Here is a 20,719-nt window from a genome sequence, read left to right on the forward strand (position 1 = left end):
TGAAATACTTTATGAAATGTTAATTATTATTATTTTAATTTCTTTATTTTTTTTTTAGATTTGATCTTTATTATTTTGATTATTATTTATTTTATTTGAGATAATTTAAGAATTTTTTTTTTCAATTTCATTATTATTCAATCTTTTAATTTGTAAGATTTATTCCTCATTATTTTAATAAACTTGAAAAAAATAAAATATTAATAAATTATTTTCCATAATATAACTAAACACTGAAAAATATTTTCTATTTCATTTTCTATAGTATTACCAAACATCGAAAAATAATTTATTTTTAAAAAATTATTTTTTCTTCAAATTTTTTTTTTTTAAAAAATAATTTTTCTACAAACCTTCAAATTTACTTTTTTTTAAAAAATAATTTTTCTACAAATAATCAGAAACTAAAAGAGCTAAAATACTCCATAACGGGTACCTTTGTTAAATTTTTTCAAATGATGAAAAGGAATTTTAATACATTTCTAATAAACTAAAATAAACTTTCTTAAAAACAATGGGTGGTGATGGTAATTCAGCGGAACCTAGCATTCACATCATCAATCATGAGATATTTTTAGTCAAATATAAATAGATAAGGCACATGTAAACGAAAAAAAAAATAAATTAAATTAAAAATTAAAAGTCACCACTAACTTAAGTTGAAAGCCACAAAGAGGATTCTCTCGAATGTTCCACGTGTCGATCTCTCAACCATGAGATCTCAAATTGTGATTCACTAGGCCAACGTGGTAACCCCACTGAGAAAATCCAATTCCAACAATCCCATGAATACGCAACACGTGTTCAGTCATGGACCCCACCAGATACCATCATAAGTGTACCGTCCCTACCAGAAAAATAAAAAACAGTGGCCCATATTATGACACGTCAGCTAGACCAACCACAAGCCAACGGCAGCCTCCCTTTTGATTGACCCTCAGATCTCCTCAATCAAAAACCTAAACCAAAACACACAAAAGCTACGAAATAAAAGGAAAAGAAAATCCTCCGGGTGAAGAAGATATTTTTTGCGGTTTTCGCGGCTGTGAGTGAAAGTTGGAAATCTATAGGCGGTTTTTACTACCTCGTTTAGGATGAGGTTAATTTCGTTTTAGCACACTCTCTCCTCTCTTTTCCTTTCTGCTACTACTACGACTACGGACTGCTGTTTTCATTTTGAATTTTTTGCAGAAATTAGGGTTTGTTTGTTGCGTTGATTTTTAAGTTCAGATTTTGTTTTCTCTGCGAGTAATAGCGTGTTTGAGAATGGGTGAGGTGGTGGTGAGTAGCAGCAGTGAACAGTTGGAGGGGATGGCGGTGGAGTTAGAGACAGAGAAGAAGGATATTGGATCATCGGAGGTGGTTCGATGGGAAAAGTTTCTGCCAAGGATGGTGCTCAGCGTTCTTTTGGTTGAAGCTGATGATTCTACTCGTCAGATTATTGCTGCTCTTCTCCGAAAATGCAGTTACAGAGGTGGTTGATTTCCTCATTTTTTCCCTCTTCGTTGACTTTAGTTGTGTCATTTTTTATTTTTTCTTTAACCCGGATTCAATTCTCATTTCTTTTTTCTTCTTGATCATCTTATTTTTGTTAAGTAGACTACAAGTTGATTTTTTTGGTTATATAAATTTGTCAATCTCTCGTGGCTGCACTATCATCTGGACTTGTTTTTGCTGATTTTTATGGTTGATCCTTTTAAAAAAAGAAAAAGAATTTGCGTTTCTGTTCTGTGAGAGAGTTGGAATCCGTGTCTTAAATATATCAATTACACATCTACGCATCGTTCTTTGTTGAATAAGTCAGCATTACGGTTTTTGCTGCTCTTGAGGGAAAAATATATGTCATGCTCTGTAATCTGAATGGATATATCTATTCTGAGTTTCTGGACGCATTACTGTTTTTGCTCTGTAACTTGTTGATTAACCTTTGCCGCTTCCTCTGTTACCTATACGATGTAATTGGGCATTATTCTTAATCTGCGAGTATTATTTGAAACTCACAAAAAAAAAAATATTATAAGTTCAATTTTTTGTATCACTTACTTCGACTGAAAATGTACGCTTTCTTTTCTTCTCTCTGAGTAGTTGCTGCTGTTCCTGATGGATTAATGGCATGGGAGACTTTGAAGGGTGAACCTCATAACATAGATCTCATATTAACTGAGGTGGAGCTGCCTTTAATATCAGGATATGCACTTCTTACTTTGGTCACGGAGCATGCTGTTTGCAAAAACATTCCTGTCATAAGTATGTCAAAATCATGTTTTTGTTAACTTTACTACCTTGATTTTTTGTTTGACGAAGTGCTTAACATGTTAGGATTTCTTTGCATCGTAAACATACAGTGATGTCTTCACAAGATTCAATTAGCATGGTTCTGAAGTGCATGTTAAAAGGAGCAGCTGACTTTCTCGTTAAGCCTGTTCGGAAGAATGAATTGAGGAACTTGTGGCAGCATGTTTGGAGGAGGCAAACTGTATGTTTTACCTTCAAGCTCATCCTTTTCATTCTCTTGGTTTGTTTTGGTCATTTTGGTTCAAGAGCATACTACTAATGGAAGTCTTTTAATTTAATTCTTTATCAGCTAAGTGCTGGACAAATCCCTCAAAACTTGCATAAAGTGGAGGCCTCATCTGAAAACAACGCTGCAAGCAGTGGTTCGAGTGACCCTGTGATATCTTCGCAGAAAAATAAGGATTGCAGCGAGAAAGGGCGTGATGCCCAAGTGAGTATTAGATCACTTTGATGTCATTCTTGTAGGGCTATAAAAACTGTGCCTTTGAATTTATTCTTGTGATGTGCTGTCTGCCAATTTCCCAAATGTATTTCCAAATAATCTGGTGAGAATTGATTATCCTCTTTGTTCCCCAATTCTTTTGGTTCATCAGTTGCACAATCCTTGTAAAGCAGTAAGATACAGGTATATGCAGGATCCATGAAAAAAATCATGCAGGCCACTTGTAGAGTGAGGAAAATTTCTCTTTCTAGATTAGGCTGGCTTCATGAAATATCACGTAGAAATTGGATGTTTTGACACCTCCTGTGCAGAGCTCTTGTACGACCCCTTGCTTGGAAGCTGAGAGTGCTCACATGCAAATTATGCAGGGACTTTCACAGATGAAGTATAGGAGTGCTTCAAATCTGAGCAACACGGATAGAGAGGAGTTCGAAGAGTGTGCCAAATTAGATAAAAGCCCTGTAACTCCTGAGAACAAGACTGGAGGTATGTCTCACGTTTCTGTTGCAATGTTTTACCTATCGTTTATTACAACTGCTTGAAAACTGTGCTCTCTTTGCTCAATAATACTTAACAAATGGACGTCTGACACAGTATTTGTACCAGAAAGGTCGAACCAAATGGAGTCAGACGGAGAACTGTGCAGTGGAGCTTATAATCCAACTTCTTTGAGACTGCTAGAAGAGCATGCTTGTGCCAAGTCAGTGATTCAAGATGAAAATTCGAGACCAGAAAATGACGGGGGGCTTGCTAATAGCTCCTTTGGCTGTGATGATGTTCCTTTTGAATCCTCAAGTGGAGCCATTGACTTGATTGGTACCTTAAATAATGGTCCAAAGGCCACTTATGTACACTCTAGTTTACATTATGGCACAAACAAGTTCGAATTTGCTCCACAACTTGAACTCTCTCTCAAAAGATTGTATCCCAGGAGCTCAAAGAACCAGGGGGTAGATGAAAGACATGCACTGAACCATTCCCATGCCTCAGCCTTCTCATGGTAAGTTTTTGTAGCCCATAACCTTACAAGTAAACTTGGAATGCTGAAAATTAGATATAACTTGTCGCCAGCATATTGTTTTCCATCTCAAATTTCAGTTTAAAATCATGAAAGCGTGTCTATCTTTCTTCATGAAAATTAGATACTAGGCATGGACATATTGATGAAGGAAGAAGAAGGGGTGCTGGGGCAGTGGACGTGATGTTATAGGTGGTTCTGATTTTCGTAGGTCAGTATTGACATTAGATTATCAAGGAGTGCTCTTCAAATGTTGAATGAAAGGTTCAAAATTACATAATGTTATTTACTCCTTTAATTGATCCGTTAAAGAACAAGAGCTGTGTTTTTACAACTTTTTCCAATGTGTTTTCTGTTTTAACCAATGGGCTTGTAGCTTCTTTGGTTTTCTTGCAAAGCAGGAGAGATGAAGTCTTGAGCTAAAGTCTAATGTTCGTCTCTTAAAAAAAAAAGATACGAAAAAACAGTGGTATCCGGCCCCTGATTGCATAATTTTAATGCGAGTTAATTTTTCTAACTCTTAAAAAGATCACACGTGTAATGCTACTTCGATTAACTCATAGGTTCTCTATGCAGGTACAATAGCAAGACATTGCAACCTCCTTTTCCAGCATCTGCCAGTAATGGTTCTGATTCCAAGGAAGAAGCCAGCAAGTCTCCTGAGCTGTCATCCAATCAACATGCTCAAAACATTAATTCTATTTCTCAGAGACATGGTGCCACTTTGAGTGGGAATCAAGATATGACCATTCCAATCATTGGCCAATCTGGGAAGGCTGAATTAGCATATCCAAGCCCTCGAAATGGATTGATTCCTGTTCGAAGGGGAATGCTCAACAATATATCTACCGAATACAGTCATGATTTCTCCCCTCTATATTATACTCAATCAAGTGCAGCATGGAGTCCCAAACTTGCTGGGTGGCAGCAGTCTCCATATCCTCTTAGTACCTCAATTCATTCAAATCCTGATATTCATGATTCTGAGAAAAATCACAGGTGTTCTGATGAAACTACTTACAACTCTGTTGACCAAAATGATCATCAGCAGAACAATAAGGAACCTGTGGATGAAGTGAGACATGACTCACCTGCTGCTGGTCAGAGTACTGGAGGTTTATGTAATGATTCTGTCATTCATAATAAGAGCAGTGCATATGAAAGCTTTGGCAGTAAAGATGATGGAATTGCCAAAGAGAAGGCCATGGCTCAAGAGAATTTGAATGATGGGGACAACTTCAATCGTGATGGTTTTAGAGGGATGGATTCCCTTCGCTCCAGCCAAAGAGAAGCTGCTCTAACAAAGTTCCGGCTGAAGCGGAAAGATCGATGCTATGAGAAGAAGGTATGTGCGACTTATTGCATAAGCAGATATTTTTCTCATGTGCACCGAGGTGATTCCATCAACAGCTGCTCTGGACCTGTGTCATATAGCTGTCGTATCTTATCATGATCATTACTTTAAATTGTCATCCTTTCATCAACCCTTCCTATTACTGATTTACATGTTGCCATGAGTAATTTGAACTAGCTTGGGAATTTCAATTTCAAGTGAACTGTAGCACATGTATCATGGACAGAGACAGGAAATCTTAGCATTCAGCTGCTAAGAATGATGTGTTATTCCCTGTGGTGAGGATATCAAAATCACATACCGAGACATGTATGCTACTGTCTGCAATTCTTAAACATGTACTTTCTTTGACCTGCAGGTTCGATACCAAAGCCGGAAAAGACTGGCAGAGCAACGTCCTCGGGTGAAAGGACAGTTTGTTCGTCAAGTGCAAAATGATTCCCCCACTTGCTAATAGTTGACCATGAAATTCATCATCACACGCCTGTTTATTGCTATCATGTGCCTTGACCTTTTGGAAATAATGGCATGACTATGGTGAGATAAGAATGTGTTTGCAAGCTTCTTTACCTTTGGGTCTAATGACAGTATGGTTCTAACTGTAATTTTTGGGTCTATTGAAAGGGTAGACTTGTAATTATGGGGTAAGGCTATCTGAATCCTCTTCTACTCTGGTTATTTTGTTTGCTTGCTCAGTAGATGACTGACTTATAGTAGTTAGAGAGCTTTAATAGCGTGGTAATTTTGCGTTGATAGTATAAAAATGGGCTTGTTTATTAAGTTAGCTATGTCAGTATTGTATCATATGATTGCTGAGCAGCTTCCACAGTGTCCGTCTAAAATTTATGTACTCATCAACCTTGCTTTCTGTTGCTCTTCTATAAAATATGTTTGAATTCCTGGTGAGATTTGTAGATAAACTTTTATTTTGATCAATCAATTAGGAGAAAGTGGATGCTATTGCTATTCTTTATGTTTCATTTGGCTCAGCAATCTTGCCTTTGGGGTTTTATCTGACTGGGGCATTCGTTCCCTTGGCTATCTTGACTGCTCTGTGATCAACAACTGTAACTTATGGATGCCTAATCCAGATTATGCGTGTCACAGTTGAGCGAGTTAAATTGTCCCGGGAAAATTGCTGAATTAATAGTCCATGGACTGTGGCTGTGAAGGATTCAAATAATCACTTGGTTTTCTTGGGGGATGATATCATGAACGGCTGCGATTGCTTTCGTGTGTAGATATTTTAGCAAGGGAGAGGAGAGAGATATCAGATGCTTCACGTGTCAAGGAAAAAAAAAGAGGGCAAGTAATGAGGTGTAAGCATGGACCCGACCCTCAGAATACAGGGACTTGGTCTGTGGGATGATGGATATCTGACAAGGCATTAGCTATGAAAAGAGGAAGCACGTAGAAAAGGTAGAACTTAGCCACCTATTTTAGTTACATGCAGACAAGACTTATCCATATGGCGGCGAAGGAACTGTCATGAGCGCTCCTGCCTTTCCATGGTTTGCGGATAGATCAGAGTTCCTGTTCTTAATCTCTCGTTTTATTTTGGGGCCCGGTGCCCCAATTCATATGGTTTGGTGACGCAAGTTATAGAAGATTTCCCATGCGCTTAGTGCAGAGATGGCCAGGGATGTTGTATGTATTTCCTATAATTTGCCTTGTTTCATGTAGCAAGTGTGCAATGGGGAAGAATCTTAGAAAACCTCCTTCTGCATAAAGTTCTGGAGGGGAGATGACGTGAAGATTTATCAGTGGTGTTCGAAAGGAAATGATGCAGTGGAAGTGTTTAGGCTGACCCAGATCCGTTGAAACCTGATTTCAGTATAATTCTAGGTGTCTTTTATTTGGCATGCACATGGAAAACAAAATGAATCTCGTCTTTTATATTGAGTATGATTTTATTTTTTTGGAAATCAAAATGTTCAAGGCACTTCATTATAATTATGATCGATAACATTTTCTTTCAAAACGAGATTGTTACATATCAATTACAGTATTTTGATCCTCATAATTTAAATCAGTTTGCTCAAAATACGTTGTGAAGGTACAGTGTAAACAACTATTATAATCATAAACCATTTTCAACTCGGAAAAATAAGAAGCGAGAAATATTATCATGAAATATTTTTTGAAATATTTTTTGAGTAAACAAGAAGAAACTACAGAAAACATCTTAATCGGTATGTTGTCTTCAAGAACGGTTATATAGGAAGTACCTTCAAATTAATATTAACTCTTTTCTTGAAGATAAATTAGAAGGTAGACCTTTGCTTTAGAACATAATATAACAATTTTTCAGTTTTATATAATAAAAAATGAGTTTATTTATATTTTCTTAAGAAATAACAGAGAATTAAGAATATATACCAATAAACCATGACAAGTTTAAAGAGTGGGATATTGTTGTTAATGAAACGAAAAGAATCATCAGAGAGGAGTGAATGTGTCCGTCCATATTTGGAAACTCGCTTCATCCATGGATAAAGATTGGGAGGGGAGATGCTCGCTACCTTCACCTCTTGGTTTATGTTATGTTGGTGATTTTGTTGACATGGGGCACTACTAGATATCTACCAGTGTTCTTTCCCGCATGATGCCGCGGCTCCTTTTTAAAGAGTTGCTTTTATTTAATCTTAAGGTTATTAAAATAAATATTTTTTAAAACTCAAGCAATCGAGATTCTAGATTAAAAAAATATATTCCTTCATCCAAGATTTCTTTTTGCATGAGTTTTTTATGAAAAAAATATTTTCAATCAACAGCATAAAAAAAGGTTAAATAATTGTAAGAATTAAAATAATTTAAATTCAGTAGAAAAAAACATGCTTCTTTAGACAAGACTCCGTTTTCGATATTCATTTTTTTTTAATGAAAACATGTTTTTTAAAATGAAAACTTTGTAAAGCAATTTAAAGAAACAAAAAATAACATTTCAATTATTTTTATGGCATGTACTTGTAAGAAAAAAAGAAAAACAAGAGAACCTCATATATAAAAATAGAAAAAACGATCACTTTATTTACAAGTGACCCAACTCCCTTTCTTTCCTCTTCAATTTTTGTTCCATTTGTCCCGTACATTCTTCTCCTTCGGCCTTTTTCTTTGTGTGTGTGTGTGTTCTATATATTCGGTACTCGTCATCTTCACCACCCACGCTCTCCTTAATTCCCTACTCTCTCTGTATTTTCTATATATACTCGAACAACCTAATATTATAAAATCGCAGTTCTCATGGCAAAAGAGCACCAACGAAAAGAAAACAACCCACACCTCCTCGGAAAGAAAGAGAGAGGCGCTGGTCATAAGGACCCACGCTGTGCTCTCTTCAAATTCATCACCACCTTCCTTCTCTTAGCAGGTCTTACAGTTCTCATAGTCTGGTTAATTTACAGGCCCCACAAGCCCCGGTTCACTGTAGTTGGGGCTGCTGTATACGAACTTAACACCACAACCCCACCTTTCATTTCAACCTCCATGCAGTTCACTATTTTCACTAGAAACCCCAACAGGAGGGTCTCGATCATGTATGACAAACTCACTGCTTATGTATCATACAGGAACCAAGCGATAACTCCCCCACTGCTATTGCCTCCACTTTATCAAGAGAAAAGGAGCACAGTGGTCATGTCTCCGGTGCTTGTCGGGGCAGGGGTTCCGGTGTCAGCGGAAGTTTCAGATGGGTTGGTGATGGATGAGGCACATGGGGTTGTGGCGTTGAGGGTGGTGTTGCTGGGCAGGTTGAGGTGGAAGGCTGGGGGCATAAAGACTGGGAGATATGGAGTTTATGTGAAGTGTGATATCGTGGTGGGGTTGAAGAAGGGTTTTGTTGGGCAAGTGCCTTTGCTTGGGTCTCCACAGTGTAAAGTTGACATATGAAGTTAATTATATAGGTATGAAACCTGTGTAAGGCCATGAGCTAGCTGGCTAGCTTCTGGTTCTTTTCCTTCTTTACGTGGGTTGAAGTGTTGTTTCTTTTTTTCTTTTCCCTTTTTACTTTCCTTCGAAGTTTCAACATGTAATATGAATTGGCTGATCAAAGTCCAGCCTCAGAGAATCTCATGTCCGAGTCCAGTACTGTCTCCATCCATGCCTTGGCTTATGGTTAGAGCATGATGATCATAAACAACAAAAATGATTTTCTTTTTCTTTTTTCCTTCTCTGGAACTCATTGCTTACGCCGACAAGGTTCATGCATTGATGTGTTTGTTCCTTGTCAATTTTTGTTCTGTTTTTTATTATAATTATTATTATATTTTACAAGGATTTTTCTTAATTTCAACTTAATCACGTACGCCACCCTAGGCGTGAAAACAAACGAGACGCATGGCTCTCCATGCAGCCAAACACGCACCATTTGTCTTTACCATCTAAAAGTATCTGATATATATTTCCAAACTGAGAAGCCATAATTTGTCCTGCATTAATGGTGTCAACTCTTAGCAGCAGATTAAATAAACCATGATAATTAATCTTTACTTTGACCCGCTTTGGATTTGATAACTAGCACAATATATATGAGCATTAATTAGGATATTACACGTATATATATGTGCTCGAACGGAATGTGGAATGAGTCAAAATGTGGATGAGAAAAGCTTCGTTCCTTCCTTGGTCCCGAGGGAATATATTTTGTTCAAGAAGTGAGTAATCAGGGAAGAGAAGAGGGATAGGGAAAAAAAATCTCTGTTACGATTTGTGATATGATAGTAATTTAAAGGTTGGGAAACAAGTGAATGCATCTGAAACTTGTAGAGGTAAATTAATTTGAACTAGTTTCTTCCAAAAATGGACATTTAGTACTTGAGTTTATGAAATGAAATAGGACTGGGGATGCAAAAGCCAGTAGGGCTCTCACCGGAAAGGAGAAATCTGTGGAATATCAGTGATGAGGCCGTGCATGGTCTAACGACCGATGGCACCAGGAAACAGGGTAGCAAAATCAATAAATCATGCGAATCTGATTTTGCTGTGCTCCTTAATTTAAACTTAGAAATATGTATATAAATGGACTAATTTCAGCTCAGTTTATATACAGTTGCAGGCAATGTTTTTAGATTTATATAAAAATGTGAAATTTAAATTTTTAAATATAAAAAAATATTTTTTTAATTTTAAAAAATACTTAAAAAATCGATACCTATCCAAAAAAAAAACCTTCCCTTTCAGAGGTCCAGAGTACGGCGTTATCACTGAACACTCCAGTGCGATAAAAGACGCGAAGAAGGCCTCACTCTTTGACTAAATGTGCTTTCCTTCAAAAGTGAGACGAAATACTTTCACCGACAAATTAAAGACGAACTTATTTTTGTGCCCTTTTTTTTTCCGGTGTACACTGTATATTGCTAGCCGGGTGCCCTAGAGATCTTAGTTTAGTTTGTTTTTTACTCCACGAATTTGTATTTTTTTCCTTAACATTTATGACTAATTGACAAAGAATATTAATACACAGTGGGGTATGGCACCCCCTCATACAGGGCATCGCATCTCTCAACTATAGATTTGTACTTACTGAGAACTTGATTCTTTAAATGATTTTGATGAACAAGGTATCAGATTCATAACTTTGACAATTTAGCAACGAAAGTGATTGTTAGGGGTTATTTTTTAAAATATTTTTAAAAAATTATTAAAATAAATCTGTTTTTGAATTTTTAAAATTTATTTTTGTTAAGTACTTCAAAATAACTTAAAAAATCAATTTTAATAGAAAATAGGTTGAAATCCATGTGTGTTATTGAGTAATTATGCAGAAGCGTTGGGGATCAGCTTGTAAATCAATCACCAATCTTCTTTAGATCCTGCCACCGTAATAGACCCATTCAAAAGTCGAGGCTGTCTCTCTCAAATCAAGAGCTGGCAGCAAGTGGGCTGCTGTAAAGATTCAAAAAGAAAAAAAGTTGGGAAGGAAATGTGAAGATTCAAAAAGAAAAGGCTGGGAAGGGGGAAGAAAAGGGGTATCAGACGCCCATTTGTCACAGCCTTTTGAATTAAGAATCGTAAAGTATTCTCCATTTATAATTTGAGTAGTTCCCTAGCTAGTTACATTGGGATCATTCCTACCAGTCAGGCAGCATCTCCACGGCTTCTCAAATCCCAAAACACTACGATAAACATACAGCTAGTTGTCTGGGCAAACTGTGAATACATTCATGGAGGGGAGAATCATGACTGAGTTGTGAATCGATATCATGTTGTCTTAAAGATATTTGAATTTAAGGGGAAAATCATCAAGAAAGAGGAGAGTTACATTTACTTACGGGCGACTAAATGTTTGTGATGAATGGATAGAAATAAGAACATCAGCGGAGGCCTTCAGGCGTACGGACATGGCCATTGGTCACCTGTGCTGTCCATCCATTTCATTCTCAATAGCAACGACGACATGAAAATGCCAATGGGCTTGTTGTGGACCCAAATCTCGGGCTTAGATGAGACATTGTCAAGAATCTCAATATCGAGGCTTTAGTGTATTCGGCCTATTCAGCTTTGGGCTCAAAAACTCATTCATCTCTCTGCTTTTTAAAGGCCTCGAATCCTTTTCTCTCTCTTTTCTTGAAAAGTATCATTTCTTTCTACTTCTCGTGTATTACCGACTTTAATATCTCAACTGCTAGTCAACTCTTTCTTTTCCTTTTCAACTAAACTTCTTAACTATAAATCCTGCACTCCAAGATTTTTCTACATCCAAATTAGCATCTATTCGGCAAAGATGTTTAATCATGCAAAATATAAAAAGTTAGTTTTGAAAAAATTAGATTTATTTGAGAAAAAAATAGAATATATGTAATTTTAAATATGAAAAACTTATCTTAAAGTATTTCTTTACCTTCCTGTTTATAGTTCATTTAAAAAGTTAAAGAATTAATTACGATATTAATCAAAATTAATTCATGTAATTATTAAAATTTTATTGGATATCATAAATTAAAAATTAAATATGAACATAATAATTATAAATATAAAATTTATTTGAAAGAGATTGTTAACATTCATGAATTGAATTAGATAAAAATTTATCTTTTATAATCTAAAATATTATTTTATAATAAACTCAAGATTGAAATCAGACCTTACACAAAACCTGAGCATGATCTAAGTATAAGATAAGTTAACATCCATAAGTGAATTTAAACTTGAAATTTATTTTACCTAGAACTTCTCTTTGCTAAAAGTTTAAATGTCTATTAGGCCTAATTTTAAGTTTTTAACTACTTATTAAATAAACAATAAGAAATATTTTTTAAAAAGTTATGAATTTTATTAAAATATATCAATTAATGTTTTTTATGATTAATTTTTCATTCATTTGTAATTTATTTAAACATATGCTAATATTCAATGTAAAAGAATTTATATTAGTAAGATTCTTTAATCAAATTTTCAACAAAATCATCTTGTAATCTTACAAAAAGTTTATTGATTTTTGCTCGCCTCATCATTTAAAAGTTTCAAATGATAAAATTTTGTATATAATTCAGTAATAAAATTCATTTATTTAATGCATACGTTATTTTTGATAGAGTAAAGTCCAAAAAAACACTAGTTAAAACTAGTATCGCTCAAATTGTAAGTCTAATATGCACTACATCCTGCAGCATCCACCACAAGAGATCCACATGGTAAAATTGGAAGACGGCGAGGGACCTTTATTTATTGCTCCATCCCAGTTACATTGATTAACTGCTAATAATAATATTAATATGTATCATTGCCTGTTTAAGCAGGTTTAAATGGTTTTCAACATAGTTATAATAACTTACTCGAGGTCGATGCGGTCGAAAATTCAAGTCATGCGTCCAGCGCAAACCTGGATATCCAATATTTAACTTCTAAAATATGATTTTAGTAATAATAATAATAATAATAATAATTAAACATCGGACCAAAGTATTGACTTGTTAGAATTGACTTAGATGATGTTGTATTTTTTTATTATTATAATTAATGGTATTTTTCAATTGAAAAATATATAAAAATAATGCTTTTAAATTTGTAATTAAGGAATAAAAAATAGAATCCAGCTGGGGCGGATTGGATGTGGAAGGGGCAATGTAGTGCTATATATAAAAAAAAAAAAAAAAAAAAAAAATTGGAAGTTGGACACAAGATGGGTTCCCACTTCCCATTCCCAACATTCTGGATGGAAGGGAGGAGGAGGTCATAAATAGGCGAGGACAGAAACGCAAGTGAATTGATTGAGAGACTTATTTGATGGTAGAAGCAAGAAAGATTCAAGAACAAGACCCGTTGTTTTTTTATTGATTCAAGGTATGTTTTTCCCTTGCTTGTTACACCTCTTCTATGAATTCAATTCATTTGTTTATGTTAAAATGTCAATGTCATAACTATATAGGCTGGATGGCATTGATGTATTTGCTAATCGCTTGCTGCTGTATTCTTTTCCTTCTTGCTTTTTCATTAAGTACAATCTCTGGACTTGTGGGTTTAAGTTTGTTTGTTTATAATGAGTATCTTAGAAAGAGTCAGTCAGTCAGTCGTGTTTTGTTACTTATCTTAATTGTTCTTGTTTATTATCCTGTTGGTTTTTTCCTTGTATTACTCGCAGCAGGGCAGTTTTCACTTTTCAAGACCAATAAATTTGGTGTATATGCTGGTTTTTGGTTTGGTTTTGACTTAGCATGGATCTGATTGCACTAGATCCTTTTCCTAATGATTCAATCGAAAAGCCTTCCTAGGAGATTGAGATCTGTACTAAATTTTGTACAAAATGGGTGTGTTTTACTTCTTCTAGTAAGATTCACTCTGATTCTCTGGTTGTTGAACGATGCTTCTTAGTGTGTCGGGTGATAAAGTTTTCCTTCTCACCGACAATTATTAGGCTCTTCGTTGCATTGCTGACTTCCTGTGACTAATAAAGTTCGAGTGCCTTGAAAGCTAACCTATTAGCTCATCTCCTTTATGGCTTTGGTCCTTGGATCTCCATTCTTTACTCTGCGGTTTTCTTTTTTCTCCTAATCTTCCATTAGAGATGTTAAATGCTCGGCAAATTTTTCCCTGTGAATTTTAGGTGCTTCGCTTGTGAACTTAAATTGCTAATTCCTGATTACCATCTTTCATGGATTTTGAACGAGCATTAAAAAAAAATTGGAACTTGTTTATATTTTATTTGTCGTTGAGCAGGTTGTGGTGTCTGTTTTACCAGACAGCTTAGATTGCAGGCAGGGAATGTTCTGCTGTTGGCAGGTTTAGCTTGTGATCATCACATTGTGAACTTAACTTTCTAAGTCCGTTTGGAATTCTGAATTGAAGTTAGTGGCCTTCTGACACCCTAAATGTCTTGATTTTTACTGGTTTGGGCTGGCTATGTGAGTGACACTGTACGGAATCAATATATCTCTGTGTTTATTTCTACTGTGAAGTTATTGGGGGTTACGAGTGACAGCGTACAGAATCAATATATCTGTGGGCTTCTCTCTACTGTGAATTTATTGGTGTTATTTCTAACAAACGCTACTTCAATGATGTATTCGTATTTTACTCAATCAAATTCCTGTTTAAGGTAGCATGCCTTGTCATTAAGAGTTCAGGGTCTAGTTCTGTTAAGACCACTGTCTTTGAAAAGGCCAGAGGAGGAGTAAGGTTACTAGTTCAGAATTAGAATGTTACTTTTAACAAGTTCATGCAATCAAATAACCTTTATAGGTTTTGGCGATTAGACTTGTTGAATATTGAACCTGGAATTTCTCCCTTTGGTGCCTGAGTTATGAAATGTTCATCTTTCAGTTCTTTCATTTTTTCTCTCTTTTTGTATGCTGGTTCATCATAAACCATTTTTTTTTTTAATAAGTCGAGATTCATTAGAAATAAACTGAAAAGGGCGAGAAATAATCTTGTGCTCCTAAAACAACACCAATTCTCCAAAAGAGAAACCTTAGTGCACTGCCTGTGCTAACAAGGACCAAAATTCCTCGTTCTAACAAGCTATGGTGTATTTACTGCTAATGTTTAGGACAGTATATGTACTCTTCCATGTTTCAATTACAGAATACACCGTGCAACTTGATACTTAGGCATATTCTGTTAAAGTTCATATGGTATTCTTGGTGTTGCTGTGAACTTTCAGATGGAAGCACAAAATCCTCAGCATGGGCATCCAGTTGAAATAAGCGTGGATTTTCTTGATGGAGAGAGGAGTGGAGGAAGCAAGGGATGCGGGGAAGCACCTTGTGGATTTTCAGATACTGGAAATAACTCCAAGAATGCCAAAGAACGTTCAGCTTCCATGCGCAAGCTCTGGATATCCGTGGTACTTTGTATAGTCTTCATGAGTGCTGAGGTAGCTGGTGGCATCAAAGCTAATAGTCTGGCAATCTTGACTGATGCTGCACATTTGCTTTCAGATGTTGCAGGCTTTGCTATCTCCTTGTTTTCTTTATGGGCAGCTGGCTGGGAAGCCACACCCCGCCAATCTTACGGATTTTTTAGGATTGAGATTCTCGGTGCATTGGTTTCCATGCAGCTCATCTGGTTGCTTGCAGGGATTTTGGTTTATGAAACCATTATTAGGCTCATCCATGATACTGGTGAGGTAGATGGGTTCCTTATGTTTCTTGTTGCTGCATTTGGTCTTCTGGTGAATATCATAATGGCTCTTGTGTTGGGACATGATCATGGGCATGACCATGATCACAAACATGGGACTGGCCACAGCCATGGAATCACAGTTAGTACTCATAATCATCATCACGTGGAGCACCCAAAACATGATGACAATCATCATGACCACTCGAACAATGAGCACCATCATTATCATGAAGATCATGTTGAGCCGCTGCTGGATAAAGGAGAAGCCATGCATGAAAAGAAGCAAAGGAACATAAATGTACAAGGAGCTTATCTCCATGTACTTGGGGATTCCGTCCAGAGTATTGGGGTAATGATCGGAGGTGCAGTTATATGGTATAAGCCTGAGTGGAAGATAATAGATCTGATCTGCACCCTAATCTTTTCGGTTATAGTTTTGGGTACAACTATCAAAATGCTACGGAACATACTTGAAGTCTTGATGGAGAGCACTCCAAGAGAGATAGATGCATCAAAGATTGAAAAGGGATTGTCTGAGATGGAGAACGTGGTGGCTATCCACGAACTGCATATATGGGCCATTACCGTGGGCAAGATTCTTCTGGCTTGTCATGTGAAAATCAGGCCTGAAGCAAATGCAGACATGGTGCTAGACAATGTGATCAACTATCTCAGAAGGGAATACAATATAAGTCATGTAACCATCCAGATAGAGCGTTAGCGGAGGTGAAGGAATTTACTAGTTGAATCTGGGGCGTGATGTTTCTGAGAGTTATGCTTTTTCTATCACATGAACGCATATACTGTTCATAGTGATTATTAGGTACCAGTTAGACATTGTCATCTTTAATATGGCCATGGCCGCTGTTTGGCTTCTGGTATTGTGAATTTACACGTAGGTTTGGTATGCATAGCTTCTTCAATCCTTTCTACCGCTCCATGTCATACAAGTTTATAAAAACATCAATATACATAAAATATTAACATATACTCTCTGGCAATTAACAGTTAAATGCTGTGGCTTTTCTAATTTGGTTATTAAAATTTATTATTTTTCAATTGTATCCTTCCATATCCAGTATGTCAACCAATTTGTCAAAATTACTTAATGAAAGAAATATTAAATAATGGGGGATCGAAGTGTGAAACATAGATTCCTCCATCCTCCAATTTATATATATATATATATTTTTTATTTTTTTCAGGTTAGAGAATAAAGAAATTGTTGGGATCCCAACGAAGAGAATAAAGACAACAACCACGTCTGCCTCTTTTGTTTGTGAAACGATGAACAGTTTCCTAATGAAAGAGGGGCACGATGGTGTCGCTTATTCATGTACTTTCCCCTCAGAGGTTCGAATCCTACGGTGCATATTTGCATAATGGTTTTTCTTCTCTTCATTCCTTTTTATTTTTGGAAACTTTATTTTTTCCTTGGAAGCTTTATTCGTTCTTTATTTCATTCTTCAATGATCATTCTTTTTAATTTTTTTTCTATGTGGCCTGTTTAAAAGTTTTTTTTTTATAGTTTTTGAGAATGTTTTGAATTATTATATTGTAATAAAAATGATTTTATAATTATTCAAAAAAGGTTCCAGTACTTGTTTTTTATATTATACAATAATTTTTTTAAAAAAAATTATTAAGCCTAATAATTTAACAAGTTAATTCAGATAGAAAATAATATTGTTTTTCAACGTATTATCACTTAAAACAGTTGTTTTAAATCCCGCATATTTGTACATAAAGTTTATTTATTTTAAATCTGACTTACTATAGCGTTTAATAACAATAATAAAAAGCCCTCCATGAATTGGACAGTATTTTTTTACACTAGATTTTTTTTTTTTAATAGACCTGCAGCATAACAGGAAATAATCCTAGTTCTTTCTACAGGAAGAAACTTTCGTCGGGCTGGGAAAGGAAATTGCTTTGTCTACCGCCAGTGTTAAGTTTTAACACGGATAGGCTAGAAGAATTTCTTGTTTTCTCAATCATCAAACTGTGTACAAGTTGTGTGAATGCATAGTACATCCGTGAGTAACTGAGTGCTATATACAAAATTCAAAAGCATGCTGACGTGTGTAACAGAAACAGCAGATAAAGATCTAAGATTATTTGGTCTGATTTTTAGTTGCTGCAGAATCTTTGACTTGATCACCAAAACTTGATTCAATAGCATGCATCCACTGTTACTGTGAGTCGGGGTCTACCACTGATAATTTCCTAGAGTCACAAGCACCAAATTGAGGTGGGGATGAAGCATCTCTCCAGGCAACAGCTCATTTGTTATGCTACATCTGGGAACATGATGCTAGGATGTGGGGGCGCTGCGCTGGTGTCATCCCATCGAGGGAAAAGATCCGAGACCTTCTTACAGTGAAATGCTGGCAGGACCATCAGTAAACTGACCTGGTGACACGGTTGATATTAAAAAAGATGCTGAAACGGGAATCACTGCAGGGAAGCTACTTGACCTTGCAAGATGAGAACAAGATCGACAGGTATAACGTTGATGGGTGGGTTAATGCTAGACACGTTGTTGTTATTTTCTTTTCCTATGGTCTCTGGATGGGTTAGAATTAATCAATCAGCTACAAGACAAGTTGAAATTGCTGCAGTTTCTTGAGATTGACCCTGGTTGTGTGGCTAGAGGTGTACAATAATTCTATACGAGTAAAAAGGAACCACATCATTGTTCAGAATGGATAAGGTTCGTAGACATTGTCAAGTGAAGTTTGGTTTTTTCAAGCAAAGGTTCAATGGATCCAATTTGTCTTCTTTGTAAATGGTGTATTTCGTAGACTATCCGTCTCTTCCATGTAAGTTAAAACACACTTCTAGCATCTTGCCGCTTAGAATTTGTCATGGTGGTGAGCTGTGTTAGATTGCTCGCCCTGATGTAGAAAGGGGAAGCTGCCACATGCGAGGTGATTGTAAGAAAGTACATGTCAAGCCATTGAAAGAAAAAACAACGCCTCACAGGACAGGAAAGGCAGGACAGGATTGAGGTTTAGAAAAGAGGATATGGAGTGTTTCATGGGATCCCAAGGTTAATTTTAAAGGTGGCCCTTTTTCTAAAATGCAAGGTTGTCTTAGCTGGGATTCTCAGTGTCTGGGAGTCAGAAGAAGCATGGTGCCCTTATTTATGAATTATTGGCATGTTGTTGTTAGGATCCTCCGAAAATTGTGAGACAGGGTGCCTTGATCATGAGGTAATCTACTTGTCCGATTAAAGGACAGTGTGAAGCTGGGGCCGCAGGTTTCCGATTTTCCTTTCTCCCTTCAAATAACTGAAATTAGAACTCGGGTGGAGATAACCTCAAAAAAAACATTACTCGGTCATCTTCTTAATCAACATTTACTTAGTAGATGAATTCTTTAAAGTGAAAAATTTTTGTTTGAATAAATCCAGGAAAAAAAAAAAAACCCTTTGAATTGCACCCTGCTTAAAAGAAAGGCAATGGATTAGTTTCCAAGAGGATTTACCCCATTAGTCTCCGAGCAAAAAACTAGAGCACGACACCATTTGAAGAAACAAACTTTGGACCTGTGCTTCTGTCCGGCTCGTTCTGCTACTGAAATTCTATCTTTGGGATCTATCAACTAATAAGTTCATGACTAGAACTGGAAGCTCAAAAACCCACCGGAATGGGTTTAAGGCAAGTTTTCTGGGAACTATATTGCTAATTTATTCTCCACCATGTATGCATGCTCCCTTTCGAGAAAAAAGGTTTGCTCCCCGACATAATTAATGCCAAATATGCGCACAAATAGAGTCCATCCAAAAAAATTCAATTACCTAGGATGACAACGCCCCCTGCGTCTTTCAAAAATATCACCCCCGCGTGCACGCCTGGTTCGAGCGCAGGGCTTGAGCTGGTAATGGAAAGAGTTTGTCTAATTTTACTGTATTTGGATTCGAGTCCTGTATGTTTGTCATTTTTGCGGTGTTTTACATATCTACTGGGTTTGCAGGACTGGTTCGAGCCAGGGTTTGGTCTAGTAACGGAAGTAGCTTGTTTTTTTTATTGTAGTTAGATTCGAGTTTTGGTATGTATGTCGATGTCTTACATACCTACTGAGTTTGCAGGGTATTTAATGGATCATAAAGATTAGTCGTGGTGCGCGCAAAATGGCCCAAACACCCCCCATAAATCAAAAAAAAATAAAAATATCACCGATGAAAGACGAAAGTTAAAAAAGAACAGGTAAATTTGCCTTCCTTTACCAAGATGCACTAAGAATGTGAACGTCAAAAGTTCAATTAAACATTAATAAATTCAGTCCAAACTAGTGGTGGGGTTATACATTAATAAATTTTCAAGTTTGAAGACATATTAATAAACTATTATTAGGATTTTATCTATCGAATTCCCCACGCTGCGATGTGATGGACCAAAATTTTTTAACGTGTAAAACAATAAGCCCATTATTAAGAGAGATTATTTGTGTATTATTAAACTTAATTTTAAGAGTTGAATCCGAAACTTCTCAATCATACTTTTTATTTGATTTAAATTTTAAATTAAACTTGATAGTAATTATTTGGATATAGCTAAGTTAACTTGTTGAGTTACCAAAATTCAAACTATTAGTAAAACTATAATTTAATTTTAAAAAAAAATTGAAGATAATATTTTTTTAAAAAAATATTGAGACAATAACACTTTAAATCAACTTGGTTCAATTTATATTAACCTGTTAAATTCACGACCTAAATTATTAATTTAATTGAGTTTAATAGTTTTATTTTTAAGAAAAAAACCCTTTTTTATTTAACTATACTATAAAAAAAACATATGCTTGCAAAAATGAATATCAACTCAATATCAAGATGTTTTTATGATATCACCATAATCCTATAAAAAGTAAATCAAAATAAATCATGAAGCTTGAATTTCAATAATTATAATTTCTTTTAAAATTATTTTTTATTTAATAATATGATAAAAATAAATGATTAAAAAACCAAGTATTAACTTAATGTCATTATGTTTTTTATTTATCGCAATAACCTCATAAAAAGTTAATCGAAATAAATCATAAAGTC

General features: G+C 35.7%; 3 protein-coding genes across 11 annotated transcripts; all 3 read left to right on the forward strand.

Moving 5' to 3' along the window:
* Nucleotides 1–946: 946 nt before the first annotated feature.
* LOC105135918 (two-component response regulator-like APRR9) lies at nt 947–6,077 on the forward strand. 8 transcript variants are annotated; one of them, XR_844274.1, is made up of 9 exons: nt 947–1,099; nt 1,192–1,474; nt 2,086–2,247; nt 2,346–2,476; nt 2,585–2,725; nt 3,049–3,223; nt 3,332–3,737; nt 4,332–5,387; nt 5,468–6,077. XR_844274.1 is itself a non-coding variant. In XM_011041028.1 (8 exons), the coding sequence occupies exons 1-8, from the start codon at nt 1,267–1,269 to the stop codon at nt 5,561–5,563; spliced, it is 2,088 nt and encodes a 695-aa protein (XP_011039330.1). In that variant the 5' UTR covers nt 947–1,266; the 3' UTR covers nt 5,564–6,077. The 8 variants fall into 8 exon arrangements, 2 of the variants coding, with proteins under 2 accessions (XP_011039330.1, XP_011039348.1); XR_844275.1 differs by having other exon boundaries at nt 1,256–1,474; XR_844273.1 differs by having other exon boundaries at nt 947–1,474.
* A 2,099-nt stretch (nt 6,078–8,176) lies between these two features.
* Nucleotides 8,177–9,274, forward strand: LOC105135983 (protein YLS9-like). The gene is made up of 2 exons (XM_011041110.1): nt 8,177–9,011; nt 9,154–9,274. The coding sequence occupies exon 1, from the start codon at nt 8,353–8,355 to the stop codon at nt 8,995–8,997; it is 645 nt and encodes a 214-aa protein (XP_011039412.1). The 5' UTR covers nt 8,177–8,352; the 3' UTR covers nt 8,998–9,011; nt 9,154–9,274.
* Nucleotides 9,275–13,178: 3,904 nt separating this feature from the next.
* LOC105135970 (metal tolerance protein 1-like) lies at nt 13,179–16,679 on the forward strand. Of its 2 annotated transcripts, XM_011041092.1 has the most exons (3): nt 13,179–13,389; nt 13,688–13,872; nt 15,206–16,679. In XM_011041092.1, the coding sequence occupies exons 2-3, from the start codon at nt 13,792–13,794 to the stop codon at nt 16,385–16,387; spliced, it is 1,263 nt and encodes a 420-aa protein (XP_011039394.1). In that variant the 5' UTR covers nt 13,179–13,389; nt 13,688–13,791; the 3' UTR covers nt 16,388–16,679. The 2 variants fall into 2 exon arrangements, with proteins under 2 accessions (XP_011039394.1, XP_011039401.1); XM_011041099.1 differs by lacking the exon at nt 13,688–13,872 and having other exon boundaries at nt 13,181–13,389.
* The last annotated feature ends 4,040 nt before the right edge of the window (nt 16,680–20,719 follow it).

The sequence above is a fragment of the Populus euphratica genome, unplaced genomic scaffold, assembly GCF_000495115.2.
Source record: "Populus euphratica unplaced genomic scaffold, PopEup_1.0 scaffold2.1, whole genome shotgun sequence".
In the NCBI taxonomy this organism is placed as follows: Eukaryota; Viridiplantae; Streptophyta; class Magnoliopsida; order Malpighiales; family Salicaceae; genus Populus; species Populus euphratica.